Consider the following 16,280-nt stretch of genomic DNA (forward strand, 5'->3'; position numbering starts at 1 on the left):
GTGCGTGTGTGTCTTCATGTGAGTGTGTGTGTCTGTGCGCAGCACGCAACTAAACTAGTGTCCCGACCTGCTTTGGTTGCACCAGGGGATCGCTGCACTCATCAGAAAGGACACCAGCTCAGCCTCCGGCTAAGTGGCAGACCGAGGGGAAAATAACAACAAGAAGAAATAAATAGACAACAAGAAAGATGATTGCTTAACGACAAGTTTTTCTTTTAAAAAATAAAACAAAACAGAAGAGCGGACGACTCATATCTGCGAGGAGAAATGGCTGAGAGTCGGGAGGTATGAGGAGACGGAGGAACCGTGCGAACAGAGGGAAGACAGTGAAGTGGTGAAGAGAGGAACGGAGAGGAGAGGAGAGGAGAGGAGAGGAGAAAGGAGGGTGAATGAGAGCCTTGGCTGACGGAGAGCATTAGCGATGCGTGGATGCGTAGGTTAGTGGTCTGCATGGAAACAGCAGGTTGCAGAGTTGCTGGGTCAGTGGTGTTCAGGGCTCCAGATAGAGTCTCTTCAACATCCCTGGGGGCCGCCGCAGAGGAGCAGAGCCCAGAGCAACAACCGCCACACAAAGCATCCGCAAGCAGCCTCCCTTTCAAGTTCGTCTGGACTGGATAACTCTTCTTTTCTATTCCTGGTTCTAGCCTTTCCTCGCACCCCTCTTTTTTCTGTAGCTTTTTCTTTTTCCCTCTCACTCATTCTCTCTTTCCTCAGTCTTTTAACAGATTCATATTTCCTCTTTTCTTTACAAAAGCCTGTCTGTCTGTCTCTCCCTCCCTTTGTTCTTCTTGGTGCTGCTGCTAAGGCACTATATTTGGCTAAGAATGGGGTGGACTGGCAGCTGGTCTGACTCTGGGCAATGTGGAAATGAGAAAAGTCAAAAATAGCACTCAAGAGCAACAAGTCATTGGGAAATCCATAATAATCTACTTCCAAATGTCTGGAAGTGGACTTAAATCCTGACAGTGCATGCTTGTGAACAGACACTTACAGAGACATTTAGAATAGCAGTCAAGGTGCCTATGACTCCACTTATGTGTGTTTGAGGGGCTCTGTGTCTGATCTGCCACACCTTTAACCCAGCGAGCTTGTGGTGGATTACTGGACCCTGGACCTTCGTCTGTTTCTCTTGGTGCCCCATGTGGGTCCCAGCCCTGGCGGCCTGGCTGGGAGATGAAGCCTACCCCTTCCCTTATTCCTACGCTGCAGTAGGAGGACTGTGGGCAGCCATGGCTCTGGAGGGCCGCTGTCTCCGAGCCTCGTCCCCATCCCTGCCGGCCTCTATGTCCTCCACCGCCTCCCGGAGGCTGCGCCAGCGTTCCCGCAGGCCTGGAGGAGGAGGCGCAGGAGCAGGCGGAGGCCTGTCGAAGCTGAGCGCCACCCTGCTGGCCAGGACTCGACTGCACGGCCTGCGCCACGTGCTGTGGCCGCACGGCGGCTCGTCCGTGCGCCGCGCTCTCTGGCTGCTGGCCCTGTGCATGTCGGTGGGCCTGCTGATCTCCTGGTCGTCCAACCGCCTGCTGCACTGGCTCTCCTTCCCCACGTACACGCGCGTCCACGCCGAGTGGGCCAAGGAGCTGCCCTTCCCCACCATCACTGTGTGCAACAACAACCCCATACGCCTGCTCAAGCTCACCAAGAGCGACCTGTTCTTCGCCGGACACTGGCTGGGCCTGCTGCTGGCCAACCGGACCGCCCGGCCGCTGGTGCTGGACCTGCTGGCCGAGGATCGGCAGGCCTGGTTCAGCAAGCTGTCGGACTTTCGCCTCTTCCTGCCACCGCGCCACTTCGAGGGCACCAACTTGGAGTTCATGGACCGGCTGAGCCATCAGCTGGAGGACATGCTGCTGTCCTGCAAGTACCGCGGCGAGCCGTGCGGCCCCCACAACTTCACCACCGTGAGTCCCACTTTCATACCCCTCTTCCCCCATGGTCTGCCTGGCTGTGCCACAGCTGTCTGGCTTTCATTCACACCAATAAGCCATTCTCCCCTTCTTCCTCTCCTCTTACTTTCTTCCCCTCTCTTGTTCTCTCGTTCTCTCTCTATTTCTGTCTCTCTGTTTACAGGGATGTCCCTGTGTTTTTCTCTCCTGCTGGTTTGTGAACTCTTGCCTCTGTAATCTAACTCAAGGAGACAGAGTGGAATTAGGGCCTGACCTCTCCGCTGTTTCTCTCTTGACCCTGTCTCCATTTGCGCTCCTATCAGGCTCCTGCAGCATCTGTCCTCCACACTCTCTGTTTACGTCTCAGGCATGTGGAATTAGTCTGAAGTTACTGTATTACTAACATAAGATGATGTGTTCTACCTACAGGCAGCCCCTACCTGTTGTCTACCTGTTGAGCCACTTCAGTGTGACACCCTCCCTCCGAGAGCGTTTTTTTAAACAAGCTCCACTTTTTCAGAGCTCTGTCTTCCTCTTCAGCCTAAAGCTCTGCCAGTTCCCTCCTGATGTGTGTGACCTTATAGACGATCTCTCGCTGTTAAGCAGGGTGAGGTTTTCCGACCCAGACTCGATGTGTGTCCAGAGCCAACTGCCACTCGCCCCTTTAAGCCCCGCTTCAGACCTCTCGGAAGTATACCTCGCTCGTGGTGAATTTAAATTTGGCTTGGACCTTGGAACCTTGAGGATATTGACAAGTCTGGTTTGCGACTGAATTAGACATTTGGGGGCTAGGCTCCGAGGTTGTTTACACTTAGGTAGAGATGATGGTGTGTGTTAGCACTCTCTCTACACTGCCTTACACATATAAAGGCTGGCACTGAAACACTTTAAGTACTGGGTGAGTGTGTGCTCAATCCTCTCACTGCACCATTTGGAGAGGACCTTCACACATCGCTAATTGGCTATCATAGCTCCTCTTAATCATAATGACTTCCTATCCTATTTCCCTCTCCCAGCGCGTAATTGCCTGTTGCCTGTTTTGTAATCACCCATTTCCACCAGCCAATCTCCCAGTAAACACTGACCTTTCCCTCCTTCTACTCGATGTGTTTGTTTCTACAGGGCGTCCCTGCGCGTCGGGGTGCTGTTCGCCCTGTCGGGATTTATTTTTGGATAATGACCTCCGGACAATACATTATCCCTTACGTATTGACTCTGTGTACCTATAGAAACAAATGTATTATTCATTATCCTGCCTATTATAGGGTTACTTGCTAAAACGATAGAAGACATTCCTCCAAAATACCTCTTTTTAATGATTTAGTTGCCGTTTCGGGATTTCCGCTAACAAAATAAATAGTTCTTCAAGCAAATAGAACTTTTAAGTTTCAGGTGTTGCGTAGCAACCCATTACTTGCTGAATTCAAATTACAGTGAGTCTGTTACGTTAAATGACCGGACTACTTGCGGAATGATATGAAAGATGTGAATTAGAAGCACAAAACCCGTTGCCAATGACAGCGGTCAATATCTTTTCGCACCGGTGAATATCAAGAAATATCAGACCTGCGAACGTTGGGGTGGCCCATTCAAATCAACGGAACTTTTTGGAACATTCTTAAGAGCCGTATAATAAAGGCCCATATTTCACACTGAAGCACGGTGTTAAGTCATTTCTGTTCCCTTTGTGGTCTTTTTTTCCGTACAGAGAGGATCTTTTCACAGAGAGGACTGTTCTTTTTTTGCTTCCTTCTGCTCCCATTATTTCTTGTTTTTGTCCTTCCATTCCACCTTGAGGTCTACTTGAGAGCAGCGCATCTCAAAGAACTGTTGGCATTCCAACGACTAGAATAGTTTACTCATGAAATTGCACAAGCAGACAGGAGGGCCAAAGGCTTGTACATGCCAAAACAGAGGCTCCGATTTGAATGTACTGTGCTTTAACACATCATCGGGGGCCATTTCTATCACATTTTTCATCACATTATCTGGCTCTTATTTGACGTTGTTTTACTTTCCACTCTATTAAATTGCGTCTCGTGTGTATGTTTGTGTATATCTCTCTCTGTGTGTGTGTGTGTGTGTGTGTAGGTCTCTGCCCACACAGAGGAGGTCTTTTTCTATTTATTTACAGCTTTGTGTCCTTTGCCTCTATTACTCACGTACTGTAATAATAGCTTGTAGGCTTGGCGTATTTTTCTCCCAGTGTTGATGCCGTGGAGGTTCCTGTTCATCTTCGGGGTCTGCCAACTAAGAAACCATTTTGATAACTTTGCAGGCCCAAACCCACAGGGTGTCTTGAGTGTTGAAGTGGTCATGCGTCAAAAATCTTATTTGGGAATTCTTCACTCACCTAAGATGAACCCAAATGCCTTTTTAAGGAGATTTACTCAGCTGAAAGCCTTTCTTTGTGGATTTCATAGTCATCTAAGATGAACTGAAATGTTCATTTAAAAGACAGCTTACCAACCCAACATACATACACATACAAAGAACACCGTTTTTTTTAATGATCATCTTCAGTGAGAGTATTGTAGAGCTGTGATACATAATTATGTGCAAGTCTACATATGCGCACATACACAGACATATGCATGTATATGTATACGCACACACACAGTCGGTGCACATAGAGATTTCAGGCTTTGTAAGGCTCCTAGAAGCTCCCAAACTCACTAGAACCTTTAGGGTTCAGTCGAGGATACAGACGCAGGCCTAAAAACTGTGACTGAAACTTGGTGAATATCACTATGGAGCACACACTGAATGTAAGGAGGAAGGACACAGGATCCTGCAATGGGAAACTCTGATAGTCGGCAGGGGGGCTTGCGAGAGGGGAAGGGGTGGGTGTGCGTGACGTCTGAAGCACTGCCAAGACCTCAGCTCTCTTCTCCGGCCTAATTTGGGTCTTGCTTGGGGGGTCTCTGGAGAGTGGAACAGTGGTTGCAGTGGCAGATGTTTTTCCTCTGGTTACATGGGAACACAACAAAAAAACGAGTGTGTTCACTGAACGTGAAAAAAGGCACTGCTGGGCATATGGTAGCGCGGTTTAAACTCCAAGGTTTTGTCGTTGTGGAGGTTTTTCTTTCAATATGGAGGACCAGGATATGAAGGTGAAATCCGTAAAAGAATGTTGAGATATTGAGGTAGATACCCTTGTGTGGGTATGAATAATTATGTTTGTAGTTTTTCCGACCTTGACTGTGTGGGCTTGTGTAGGTTTTGTTTTGTTTGTGTGTGCGTGTGTGCGTTCACAAGCACCAAACAAAGTCCAATCACATCCATGCAGCAAAAATACTCTAAAGCTGGCTGAGCCCACTCGGCCTGCCACTCAGACACGAGCAATCAAGCATGCTGCGATGGCAGAGTGAGTCTCACCTCTACAACCGGCCTGCCACTCTCGATGCTCCTCCATTTCATCAGCACCAGTCCCCCGCCTCAGCTCAGCTCCCGTGAAGTCTGGGCTTCCACCCGAGGTCTGCCGAGGTAACGGAGCGCCACTCCTGGTCACATTGGGCGAAGGAAAATAAAATAAATAGATGGATAGAGAGATTGTAGATAGAGAGATAGAAAGATAAAAAAAACAAGAGGACAGCCAAATATATTTTTTAAAGGACCGGTTCTTCCCAGGCTCACTGATTTAAGGTGTCTTTATATGTTGTTTTTTATTTTGTTTTGTTTTCTTTTAGATGGCATGCACCATTCAGTTAGCTTCAGTTGAACATCATTTGACTTGCCTTAAAGTAACAAACACATAAAGCTTATTCATTCCCTTAATTGTCTGGTCCTGAATCGTTATGTGAAAGAAGGCTCTTGGGGCTATAAGTGCAGAAATTTCACTCAAACAGTGTCATCCACAACTCACAATTAACAGACCTGCTTTACAGATCTTTCGACATCCAGCCCTCTCTTCTAACTTCCTTTTGGCCAGCTTTTTATACGAAAAAAATGTCAAATTACTTGATAACCGTTGAGTACCAGTAATCACAATTCACCCACATTACTCATTACTTCAATAGGGGAACTCTATGTGCTCTATGTCATTAAGCATAGGGTGAGGTCGGATGATAAAACGACACCAAAATAAATTAAAGAGTTAGCTCAGGGCCGGCTATCTGGATAATTAAGTCTATCCAGAGTGGAAGATGGAGGGGAGGGATGTAGCCTGGCAACTCATGCATTCCACAGTGACTTTCATGGACTGTTAGTCTCATTTAAGTCACAATTCATGATTCATGATTCACGATTCATCAGTCGGGTCGATGCTGGGGGGGCTGGGCAGGGCTGGACTTGGCAGTTGTCCTGAATGATGGAAAGGGAAAGAACTGTACACGCCTCCCTATCTAGTTCCATGCGAAAAGCTCCTACCCTATTCTTATCGGATTGTGTAGTTTCCATACTGTGGTATATGCACATGAACAACATAGATCTAAAGCGATCCTGTCTGTAGCATTGAGAATGAGAAAGAAAAGCCAACAGGACATAGTAGACTGAATTCTAGTGTTATTTATATAATATGAGGCGTGTACTGTGGCTGCAGACAGCTGACAAATCAAAGAGTATTTTCAGCCCGAGATGCTCTGGGATGGGTGTGTTTCTTTCGTGAAGGTCAGGTCTAGACTGTCCCAACACACCATATCTCAGCAGTTGTGACAGGACAGGCTAACCTGTTTCGGAGCGTGACAGAGTGCTCCTCTAAAAGCAATGTGTGCTTCAGTACCAGAGACAGGATGAACCAGAATCAAAACAAATGCTTTGTGATAGGTGCCGTATTGCACATTTCGAGGCACAGTTTCTCATTTTTAGGAGACTTTTTCGACAGTGCATCGCTCTCCCTCTTGTCACAGCGTAAGAACTTCTGTGGGTTCTATCTTCCGTGACATAAAAGACACGAGGACAAAAATATAGGCTCCTGCCGTAATCCTTCTTGGGATTTGTTTCAAAGGCTTCAGTTTAGCTGTGAAACACGCTGAGCATCGAGAGGTTCCCAGTGCTGTTCCACTGCCTTGCTGAGTGGATTGCATGATTAGACTTTATGGGGTATATGAAAATTAGCGATATCAGTTACGACGTACAGGCTTATCTTGCCTGCATGAATATTGCTTGCCCTTTTAAGCAATTTATGACATTGATTCTAAAGGGAGATGAATAAACAGGCAGGCACAGTGTGGCAGGTTTGTCATAACAAACTGTAAAGAGGGATGCTGTTGCTGTTTTTGGGGAGTGCTTTGCAGGGAGTATAAACAGGGAGAGATCAGTTGCAGGACTCTCTCGCCATGCACGTCTGTCGAGACATATGGCCCAGTTTGAGTCCTGGCCGTCTTGTTGGAGTCCCTGTTGCTGTTGTTGCCTCCCAAAGCCCTCTGGCAAGAGGGAGTGTTTGTGTTTGTTTGGCCTTGGGTGTCTCTGCATGAGAGCTGATGTCACATTTCATCCTGTGGTCCTTGACGACCCAAGCAATGTAAATCTCTGAGTCTCCTCTGTCAGGTGTTGTGACAGATGGATGACCCTCAGATTCTTTGGAGCATCATTCTGGCCACCATTTTAGGCAGTAATGCATGTGACAAGAAGCAACTTCAGTGTTAAGGAATTGTGCTTTTTTTCTGTGAGTCCACAGTCATGCCTCAAAAGTGCTAGCACGTACACATGAAATGCTTCACTATTCCCCTGTCTAAGAGTGTTTGGATGCCAGTATGCAGTCTATCTTACTTACATTATAACAGGGTGAGGACAAATGCCATAAAAGCTATGCTGGCTGGTCTTGGCTAATTTCATTAGCAAATCGTCACATCACAAGCTAGTCTGCATTCAGAGGAGGGTGAGGGAGTATTATACTCAAAGACAATGCCGCAGGGTTTGTGTGTGTGTGTGTCTGTGTGTGTGCGCGCCTCAGAGGATGTGTGTGTGTGTGACTGTGTCAGTGTGTGTGTGTGTGTGTGTGTGTGTTTTCCCTCTGACAGAGGTGGGTTGCGACAAGCTCAACAGTGCAGAATGCTTTGAACTACAGCATTACCATAGGGAGGGAAAAGGGAATGAGAGAGAGAGAGGCGACGAGAGAGAAGACGAGCTGACAGAGAAACAGGAAGGAGGTTGAGACCAACACAGAAAGAGGAGACAGAAAGTCATGCGTATGTGAGATATATATATATATATATGTGTGTGTGTGTGTGTGTGTATGAGAGAGAGAGAGAGAGAGAGAGAGAGAGAGAGAGAGAGAGAGGGTCTATAAGGACACCTAAGAGGACAGAACGGGTTAATAAGGCCTGTTACTCTGACTGAAGCTTCCCTGCTGGCTCTCCTGTAAAGAATCATGGCCAACTGCCACTGTGAGCTGTTTCACTCTTTGATCAATAAATCCATAAGAGTTGGGCACAGCTGTACATAGTCCCATCCTACTGTGTGTGTGTGTGTGTGTGTGTGTGTGTGTGTGTGTGTGTGTGTGTGTGTGTGTGTGTGTGTGTGTGGAATCCATTCGACACACCAGAAAACCGAACTGACCACATATTGACACGGGAAACCTTTGTTCACTCATCACTTACATGCATCTGACTAACAGGCAGCCCTCATTAGGCTGTGGAAACATTTGACGATTAAACACAGATAGCACCAACTACCTTCAGTAGGCTTTCCAAGCAGTGTCCCTGGAGAACTGCTAAATCCATTCTTAGTCAAAGAGGAGACCATTATCTCTTTAAGGCCTGTGTGGAACAACACTGTTTAAGGAGACAAATGAGGCTGTAGAGATGCAACTACCCGACGTGCACTTAATGATCTTAGTTAAGAAAACTGAAAGTTGCTAAGCTACAAACAGGTAATCACCCCAATAACGTGGTTTGCGTGCTGATGTACAGATAAAAATTACTATTTAAGAAGATATTAGATGTTTCTATGTTACCATAGAAACACCGTGTGTGTGTCCTTCAGTGTTGTTAAATGTGCAGTGAGTATGATTTGAGGGAATATATTATATATAATTATGTTTTCATCAGTGTATAGCTGTAACTACGAATCGTTGTGTTTTCGTTAGCTTAGAATGAGTCCTTCATATCTACATACAGAGGTCCTCTTCCATGGAGCCTGCCATGTTGCACCATGTTTCTACAGTAGCCCAGAATGGACAACACTGGCTCGGAAGTTTTCAGAGTAACATCAAAATTGCCTGTTTTCTGCTTGATAGGTCATTTAGCCTACATATCTGAATGCAATGTGTTGTTTGATAGCTTTAGCAAGAACAAGGCCGTGGGCATAGTTACCTAGACTACCTAGTGATCTTTTTCCAGTGTCAATGTTGAAAAATATCTTACTGTTACCAGGATTGTAATTTTACATCTATGCACCAAAACTAGAATGTATCTTTGTTATTTGGACTCAAAAGACCCAGTGACCCACATCTGCTGAAAATGATTGCCAATAAAGTGTAACAACAGTTTTTGAGCTCATGTCAGCCATCAACTAACATAGCTAAACTACCTAAATACTTTTTCTTGTCATCACTTGACATACAGTATTTAGGCTGCTCAATGCAGATGTAGTTGTAGTCGTTTTGGAAGTAGCTACTGGTGCCTGACAGACACAGTACATTCTCCTACACACTTGGAAAGGGAGGGGTATTCAGTTGTTCAATTTTTGTCAATAATTAATTTGAAGAGGGTGTTCTAAAAGAAATGTTTACCTCAATCACTTTGAAATCCATGCTTCTCCTTCATTGTATGAAGAGCTCAGTCTGTAAATACAAAATCTTTCCATTTTCATTCATTCTACCTGTCAATCTGCCAACCTGGTCCTAGGTTGTCCTTTACTTGTCCTTGTCTTGTTCCTCCATATTTGTTGGCCTCTTGCCATCAAATGTGGAGGGACTTATTTTCCAGGTTTGGTCCCCTTACATTCTCTCATTCTGGTCTATTCAGGGATATTATCAACACATATTCCATTTCTTGCCTCTCACGCCTCCTTTTCTTCTGTGTCTCAGAGAGTGATCGTTGCTGGGCTTGTTGATCTCATTCCATGGCTGTACCTTTTTAATTCACCGGCTGTAGTTAAAGGTCATGCCCGTCTAAAAATGATCTGGCTCATAGCATCACTGGAGATGCCATCTTTGTAGCCGATAGGTGTCCTGATGTGCCTCTGATTTCTGTTCATTCAAATGAGTCTTGAGAATGACAAAAGGGATCAAAATGAAAAGCACATGAAGTAAGCAGGATTTCTAGACACGGATATCCTGAATTCCTCAGTTTTGTAATGAAACCTTTCTTGATCAGCTGTTGCCAAGCAATCACGTTTTATTCTCATTCCCTTTTAAAGAACGAAGGGAGATGCCTATGCTCAATGTCAGATTCATCTTTCAGGGATTCATTTTCATTGAGAAGGTCCCTGGTTCTGTTCCTTTGAAGATTCCATGGATGCTTTTGTCATTTTCCTGTCTTGTAGCTCAGCAAGCAGAGTAAGTTGTGTTGAAGGTCACAGTATGCAAATCTATAGTACAGTAAGATGATACGGAATGACTGTCCAGAGCTCTGCCTTACATCACAAGTACCACAATCCCACATTATTAACAGAGAGAATATTAAACAGGCAAAAACAGGTGTCACACAAAAACTGTGATAACACAAACAAGACATCATAATTCCCATTCTAAAAAATATTGACTTGGGAATGAAAGAGTTCTTGTATTAAAAAAAATATGAGATGAAAGTACTGAAAAGATCAATAACAAGTATAAAAAACTAAACATAGAAGATACCTTAATGTAACATTCATTCACAATGGTCCAGCGCTGGAATGGACTCTGGAAAGAAAAGGTCGGCCTTTGTATCCTCTCTCTCTCTCTCTCTCTCTCTCTCTCTCTCTCTCTCTCTCTCTCTCTGTGTCTCTGCTATGGGGAATGGAGATCTCTCCAGTGTTAAGAGCTGGTGCTCGTGAGCCCCGACTCACGCGAGCTGAGCTGAGTTGCCACCAGGACGAGCGTCACACACCACCGCAGTCTGCCTCAGTGCTTCTCCTCCCTGTGTTCCTTTTGAATGGTGTGTGTACCTGGCGCCCGCATTGCCGTGGTGCAGCGAAATCTCTCACTTTGATTTGAGTTATGCTGAGATGTCATTACAGCAATGCTTTGACAGGGTGAAGAAATGTGCTCAGAATAATACACCTACTGTATTATAACTTTCTTGCTCCGACGCATCTCAGTCTTCCGAGACGAGAGGAAATGTTTGGTTTCTCCCTGTTGCATAGCTGGACAGTGTGAGCAGTAGCATACACTATCATTCTGTTTGAGTCAATGTCAACACTCAAGCACTAATAAGATGACACTTGTTAAATTACTATTAATCACTGTTGTGGAGGCAATCATTGAGTTGTAATGGAAAAGTAATTATCCCAATGACTGTTATCTGATTCCTGAAATTTGCATTGCATACCCTCTGGACCCCAAGGAGAGCATTGGACATCATTCTTGTGTTAGAGCCAGGAGGGAAGTCATGTCTTAAAGCAGCAATACGGATTTCTGTTTCAAACGTTGTAAGCTAACTACCTAAAAGGCATGCAAAAACCTTGCAAACACCACCAACAGCCCAGCTGACACTAATAGAAGCTTGCCAACACACTAACGGATGTCTTTTGGCAGTATAGCTGGCAATGACATGCGTGTGAAAGCTTTTCTTCCATTTTTGCAGGGGGTTCCAGCCCGTTACACAGAACTACATGGGGTATATCTTGGATGGCTAGTGGGGAAGACACAGGTGTTTATCTATCCTTCACATGACCATATGCTATCAAAATGAATTTGAAGATGGTACCAAAACTAGTTGCCTATAAAACCATACCTCAAGTGCAAGTGCAAGTGTCAAATTGTTGCATAGTGTTACTTTAAAGGGAAGTTCCCACCTCTGGTGCTGCTGCGATTCTGTTAAATCTATTTCAAATGTAAATAAAGCTGAGTGTCTTATGTCTTAAATCCTTTCAGCCCACTTTATCCCACCGCTAACACAGGGCATTTAGACTCTTTGTAAAGTACATTTCTTCTGTCATCATCTCATCACAAAAGAGGTTTTATTTCTGAAGGATATGCAAGCCAGGCAGACTACAAAAGATAATTCATCTTTCGCATTTTTGTTATTTATTTCTTGTCTGCGTGCTGATAACAGGGTTTGCCATTGCTGGGAGTGCCATCTGTGCGGATATGAAAGAAAAGGCTGAGGCTTATGCTACCGAGGTTAATGGCTTGTCTTGCAAACTTTAATCATCAAAAGCTAAAGTGTGCTGCAGGGAGTAAACAAAGCAGTAGATCATAGCCATAAAGACCGCAATATAACAACACTTACACTGAAACACAAACTGGCCCAGATGTGCACTAATAATTTCACTGGCGAAAAGGGCAAAGCCAGGGCGATGGACAGTCATTTCAAGTGATTTCTATGTATTTATGTATACGTAAGTGGTTAAAGCGGTTGGGAATCGGAATGGTTACCACTCTGTGGTTGCTATGGTTGCATTTGCCACAGTCTCTCAGTCAAGTCTTGTATGCTTGAGGATGCTGACCTGACCGCATACATTTTTTTTGGTACCCTTTGGCATTCATTTGTTTTTATGTTCATTTTAATTAAGTTTTCACAATGGAAACCCTGTCTGCTGCAACACGATTATACTTTCTGTGCAGTGGAGGGACGTCTGGTGGGTTTCTTGCTGATTGAACTCAATTGGCTCAATCAGTTTTGCTGACTAACTCTCGGTCCACTCAGCCTTTTCTGTAAGGCAGTGAGTCAGAGTGATTCCTCCCTGCTCCATCGCCTCTCTGTATAGCACCTGTCCCATGACCACCTCCTAATGCTTCTGTGCAAAGTGCTTTGGTTTTCTCCTCTAGAGCAATTTGGACACGACACCCTTTTACCCCCCCCCACCCCCTTTTTTTTTCTCAGACTGCCAGGCAGCTGGGTAGGAGCTATTAACAACACGTTGCGCTTTGAAAGAGAGAGAGAGGGCACCGCCGACCTCTTAAATGCCCACAGCGAGGGAGCCTGTGCCTACCTCTCTGAAGCTTAGCAGGGGCAGGGCACCATATCCAAGAGGAGGAGAGAAAAAAAAGGGGGATATGAAAGTCACATTAATTCGGTGGGGCTTATCTTGGCATGCAGCCAGTCAATCACTATTACATGAGAAAATGAGGTGGTGGCAACAGTGAGGGGCTGTGTTACTCTCTGCGGGCATCATGGATCAGTGAAACTGCTGGGCTGGGTCCCCAGTCATATGCCTGCTGTGAATAATTGTGTGTGTGTGTGTGTGTGTGAGAGTGAGAGTGAGTGTGTGTGTGTGTGTGTGTCAGTGTGGGTGTGTACCTTAATAGATGTAATTTACAAATTTGCATTTTGTAAGTAATTGTTTTTCAAGTTAATAAGCATACGCCATGCTGTTGCTAACATAGCAATTTGCTCTCTCTTTCACTGTGTGTGTGGTGTGTGTGTGTGTGTGTGTGTGTGTGTGTGTGTGTGTGTGTGTGTGTGTGTGTATGTGTGTCTTTGTGTCCATCCACCCAATTGCCAGCAGCAGGTGGTCTGTAAACACACTGGCTCTTTAAAATAGGTTTCTCGGTAATCTCTCTGCCGTCCCAAATAATATTCTGCATGCTCAGATGAACCAACGCTCCTGATATTCATGAGGTTGGGCGAGCAGAAAAAATGATCTGCTACTTCTAAAGGAAAGAGCTAATAGACTGCTTGGTCCAGTGAATGCTATTAGCTATGGTTTTGCCGAAGCTTCCCCTGAATCTCACCAAAGACTTCTGAAAACACTTGATCTCGTCCACATTTTGAGGATTCAGTGAGACATCGGACTGAGTCTATGAGTAAAGATCTTTTGTCAAAGTTAAGCTAAAGGGAATAACTTTGAGGTTAACTTTGAGGACACCATGCAGAGTCTGTTCCTCTGCCTACAACACAGGGAGTGCCCTAAATGTAGTTATACTTTCTCTCACTTTTCTCTCTCTTTTTGGCTTTCTTTCCCTTACATACACACACACACACACACACACACACACACACACGCACATGAAATTTAGCTCTATTTCCTGACTCTGGCAGCTTGCTGGGGATGTGTGTAGTTGGCAGTGGAGGGTCGCTGGGATCAGATGAGTCCTGGAGGGCTGTGAGATGGAGCCATAGCTGGAGCTGGAGCTCTGTCTGTGGGTGTCTGAACAGAGAACAGAAGGAGCCCGCAGCCTTGTTACCATCTCCAGCCTTCAGCCTCTGTTCTCTGCTGCCAGGGCAAGGGCCAGCCACGCTCTCCCTGGGGAGGGAGCTCAAAAGTGGGACCCTAACAGAGGCTGTGCCAGGCTCTGGCCACCCCAGATCAGGCCCTGGCACCATTCACCAGGGTGCTAGTACCCCCTGAAGAATCTTGCTTTTTGTTAACATTGTTTAAGTAGCTAGCTGTGCATTACAGCACAGTATACGCAGTGTTAATGTGTTAGTAGGATCTGTGTTGTGTTTTCCTAGGTCCTTAATGCAAGTTACAGTGGCTTATGCGAGTGAGGTTTGAGGAAAGGCTTTAGGATTAGTTTGGGGTGCTCAGGTTAGCCGAGCGTTGTGTCCAAAGCCGCACAGCAAAGACTCCAGGCATAAATGGACCTTGCACTTCGACTCGGGCAACAGTTCAGTTTATTCCACGTGGCATCCATTTAGAAGCGCCACTCTGTGCTGGAAATGGCACGGAACCCGCATGCAAAATTCCAGTGGGACTAGAGCTCTGTCTCAGCACAATCTGCATTGTTTCAGTTCTGAAGCGATTACAGAAAGCGCTTTCTTTTCTCTGCTGGATTTATGAAAGGACCTTAGAGACCTGAGTTGAATGGAATGTATGGTACCAGTCGTCCCCACCCCCTAATGCACACACTGCCTGCCAAAAAACAAAACAAAAATAAAAGCCAGTAAAGACCAAGAACATCATAGCAGTGGCAGTCACTGTTCCTCAGTGATTCATTCATGAATATGTCATGTTTCTCTTCTGCATGTAGCATTTTATGTAGTGGAAACTTTGCCTAAGGTCTAAACACAGGAAGTGAAGGCATAACCTGTCACTAAGACTACATGTGCAGTGATGTTACGACTACGATTTAAATGATGTACTATGCATGTAAATGTTCTGTTGTGACGAGAATATGAGAAGCGGAATGTTAATCGCGTTGAAGCGTTTATGTGGAGGAGGGTATAAATCGAGTTAACATCGCTGAGGCATTTTCACAGCCTTTAATGGTGAACACATTACCAGGACGTCACACACACACAACAATCTAATGATGTCCTCCTGCATGTAAACACCTGTTTGAGGACATTTATGATATTTAAGAATCACAGGGGAGGTTTGGAAACATTAGGTTGATGGGATTTAATTTTGGTTGGTTGGTTGACTGAAAAGCTCAGGGACACGGCTGACTTGCGTGGGGCGCAACAGCAAACACGGTTATCCCTGTTTGCTCAGAGCCATCGCGCTAAGAGTTGGCTGGAGTACGTGTGCCTAACACTCACACCCATGCAGTTGCAGCCTTCCAACAGGAGCCTCATGCATATTATGTCCTCTAAGTCTGCTTAAGAGTAGAGGTGCAAATTAAAAGACATCAAGCGAAGTAATGGCATTGACCTTTTTCTTTGGCAAACCCAAATTTCTCTTTGGCAGCTGCCAAATTGTTCTCTGAACAAGCGATGCCTGGCCAGAAGTCAGTTGCATAGAAACGGGCCGTGGTAGGTTTGCATTCATCTTTCTGTCCCAACCTGGGGTGGAAACGTTCTTTTATGTTCCATTTATTCACACTACTGTAGGCTTTTCTCTTAAGACTTAAGACTACAGAATGCTCTTTGTAGAATGCGGTTCTTCACTTTTTTTGCCACTCTCTGTTGCGAATGTTGTTTCTCTAATACCCTCTCCCTCCCTTTACAATAATTTTCTCTCTCTCTCTCTCTCTCTCTCTCTCTCTCTATCTCTCTCTCTCTCTGTCTCTCTCTCTCTCTTTGGATCAATAGAGTTTGTGAGAAAAGTTTAGTTGTGCTGAAGGCAGTCAATGTTGACTGCTTAAATTCTAAGAGCTTATGCTCATCTTGACCTCAGTTTGTGTGTGTGTGTTATGGTTTTAGTAATATGAAATAATGCATTTGTTGTAGTCCAGTAATACCCTAGTTTTATCTGACTGCAGGCCAAACTGAGCGGCAGATGTGCCAACGGTGTAGGAAGAATGATCCGAGGTTCTGCGAGCACTTTTGAATAAATCAGGATTTGGCTGTTAAACTCTCACTCGTACAAATAAACTAAACCACCCATTTGCAACCCACACACACACACACACACACACTCTCACTTTTTGACCCATTTGACCTTTCTGGATAATTTTCAGATTGGTCATATATCATCTCCCTCCCT

The 16,280-nt window shown here is 45.2% G+C and overlaps 1 protein-coding gene across 4 annotated transcripts in view; it reads left to right on the forward strand.

Annotated features, from left to right (window-relative positions):
- asic2 (acid-sensing (proton-gated) ion channel 2) overlaps positions 1–16,280 on the forward strand; it is a 337,257-nt gene that overhangs the window by 205,405 nt on the left and 115,572 nt on the right. For 2 of the 4 annotated variants that reach the window (XM_031571271.2, XM_031571265.2), the window contains exon 2: positions 86–1,898. The exons of the other annotated variants lie outside the window; for them this stretch is intronic. In XM_031571271.2, coding sequence (XP_031427131.1) covers positions 1,140–1,898 — 759 coding nt within the window. In that variant the 5' untranslated portion in view covers positions 86–1,139. The remainder of the gene's footprint in view (positions 1–85; positions 1,899–16,280) is intronic. 4 annotated transcript variants of the gene reach the window in all.

Source organism: Clupea harengus, chromosome 1, assembly GCF_900700415.2.
Source record: "Clupea harengus chromosome 1, Ch_v2.0.2, whole genome shotgun sequence".
Taxonomy (NCBI): domain Eukaryota; kingdom Metazoa; phylum Chordata; class Actinopteri; order Clupeiformes; family Clupeidae; genus Clupea; species Clupea harengus.